At 43.6% G+C, this 2,799-nt stretch overlaps 1 protein-coding gene across 1 annotated transcript; it reads left to right on the top strand.

Moving 5' to 3' along the window:
* The first annotated feature begins 472 nt into the window (after window positions 1-472).
* TMEM174 (transmembrane protein 174) lies at window positions 473-2,557 on the top strand. Its single transcript, XM_009327234.1, has 3 exons — window positions 473-491; window positions 835-1,483; window positions 2,455-2,557. Exons 1-3 carry the CDS (start codon window positions 473-475, stop codon window positions 2,555-2,557), a joined length of 771 nt encoding a protein of 256 aa, XP_009325509.1.
* Window positions 2,558-2,799: the final 242 nt, after the last annotated feature.

Raw genomic sequence — 2,799 nt, forward strand, 5'->3', positions numbered from 1 at the left:
CTCAGGGTATGTGGGCTTTATTCAGTATAAACTTTGAGGAAGGGGTGGAGATCACGCAACAAAAAATGTCCACAATTAAGGGGAAATTACAGAGCAATTATTCTACCTTCAAACAGCTGGAAAGCTTTGGCTGGCTTGAAATAACTTTTCTCCCACAACCAGCAGCTCTCCCAGGCTGTTCAGCACTCACCACCCTGTTGCCGCTTCCCCTCCCACCCACCCACTGCTCCCCCTTGGCAAAATATCAGAAAGCCTACTTTGATATTTTTTAAACCACGGAAGCTGTGGACTGCAGAATGAGCTGCAACAGAGGTCCAGGCGTGGCTATAAATGTCACACTTCAGAGCACTGCAAAGCACTCCCAGTAATGGCCACACATTTTCCTGCAGATCTGGGTTGCTGGAGTGGCGGCCCAAGGAGACCAAGAGCCACCCCACTGGTGTTGAATAAACGTATGCTGTCCATATGTTGGATGCATCAGCTGGCAGGGGGCCTAGGAAAAGCTGCGGTGGCTGCAGCTTCCTTTCTGTCCCATCTGGCATGGGCACAGTGAGGAAGTATCGGTGGGTGCCAAATTAAAGAAAAGGGTAAACAAAGAGATAAGCAGTCATGCAAGGGTGAAGCCATTTCGGAAGCAACGGTGGTAATTCAAGAAGTCTTTAGTGATCGCTTCAGGCTTCACTTCCCAGACCTTTATTCTTCTAAGCAAAGTTTATTCTTTCACATGATGGACTCTGTTAACCATACACGCACAAAGTTCTTGTATAACTAACCTGAACCTTCAACTCAGCTCTGCTGAGTTCTTTACAAGCCCCCCTTCTCTTGAGGCAGAAGATACGTTATACTCAATAATGGAGCAGAACAACAACAATGTAGAAGATTTCTCCTTGAATGTCTTTTCTGTCACTCCTTATCAGCCAAACAGATCCGATGTCCTGGTGTCAGATGGGGATAAAGCCGGCGCCACTTTGCTCTTTTCAGGTGTGTTTTTGGGACTGGTGGGGATCACTTTCACCGTGATGGGATGGATAAAATACGACGGCGTTACTCACCTGGAGTGGACTCAGTTGCTAGGGCCTATTCTGCTCTCTGTCGGAGTGACTTTTATTCTGATTGCTGTTTGTAAATTTAACATGCTTACATGCAAGCCCTGTAAAGAAAGAGAGGAAAGTATGTCAGACCTCGACCAGACTGCAAGCGGACAGTCCTTCGTCTTCACCGGCATTAACCAGCCTATAACTTTTCACGGCGCCACAGTGGTACAGTACATCCCTCCACCGTACTCAGCCCAGGAAGGCATTGCTGTGAGTCCTGGCTACCTTCACCCGGTGCTCAGCTGCTGCGGTGCTGTTTCCTCCAGCGCCTCACCGATTCCCACCCCAGGCTCCGCTCACTTCTGCCCTGCCTACCCCCTGGATAACCCGGCTTTTACTGGAGACGAGAACTACGCTACTTATCCTGCGGTGAATACCAGGAATCAGAGGTACATCTTCTGAAATGCCTTAGTGTGTTTGAGCACAGGCTTATGAGTATTTTACATGCTATGTATGGTTTCAAAGGAAACTAAAGCTAGTCCAGGGTGTTATCCTTTTTCAGACTTTTTTTTTTCTTTGTTAGGAGTATTTCTTGAGTAAAGACTATAGAGACATACTTTTTCTGGAAAGCATTGTATCTGAATTAAATTCACTTATGAATCCCTTTCAATTTTCAGTCTACTAAATCTCTTGCTATTTTTTAAGATACTAGTATATATGCTCCTGCCCGTGGTTTTTTTTTTTATGCTTATCTTACCACCTTTAGACTGTTGACCAGAAGGTTATTATGTGTACAGCCAGAGGCTTCCACTCAAACACAATCACAACATACGAGTCAGTGCACAAACAGCATTTTTATAACAATGCAAGAATCTCTTTGGTACCAGATGCTCTCCCTCCTGATTATGCCTGGTCACAACACACTCTTCTCCCACTGTAGCAACCTTCCAGCCCTTACTCTTTTCCTAGTTTTGGGGCATAAACAAGATCGCTGATATTACAGAGCAGTATGAAACTGCTTTAATCATGCACAAAATAATTTTATATAGTTCTTTCCTCTAAGGAAAAATATTCTAATTATAGGAATTACTCAGAATTATATCCTTCCTAGAACTCAAGTCACTTTTAGTTCATTTATCAAAGTTTGTTTGAAAAACTGCTGACTGATCCATCATCCTCAGCAACATGTGTGACAGGCATAGGCAGCATGAAAACAAAGGTCACCTCCTGACACTTTTACTCTTCATGAAAAGAACACAGCAGACGGTTGAATCACAGTAAAACTTCATCTCGTAGCATTTTCTCAAGAAGTCAGAAAGTGCTTTGAGCAGATAAGGCTGCCAGGATGCAGCACTGAGGTCACTTGCATGCTTTCTGTTTGCTAAATTCTTTTTGCGCCTGCTCCTCTTCCTATTTTCAGGTCAGAGGACGGTTCTGATGTGCCAGAAGAACTGCTGGAAGATTACTCCTGTGATGACTTGTCACCTCCACGTTATGAGGAAATATACCCACTGTCTTCATAAAATAACCATGGACGACAGACAACAATTCTAAGAGACACCAGCTTTTTAATCCCCAAGAATCTTTTCTGTAAACACTTGCATGATAAGCAAGTGTGAGCAAGATCTTGGTACTGATACACAGTTCAGTATCACTGAAGATATTTAACCAGTCCCTTCTTTTTCTCTCTCAAAATTCATTAGCACTTTGCTGTGCAGTTTAATAGCAGAGCTATTAATTATTTAATAGCAAAACTATTAATAGC

Source organism: Pygoscelis adeliae, unplaced genomic scaffold (genome assembly GCF_000699105.1).
Source record: "Pygoscelis adeliae isolate BGI_AS28 unplaced genomic scaffold, ASM69910v1 Scaffold26, whole genome shotgun sequence".
In the NCBI taxonomy this organism is placed as follows: Eukaryota; Metazoa; Chordata; class Aves; order Sphenisciformes; family Spheniscidae; genus Pygoscelis; species Pygoscelis adeliae.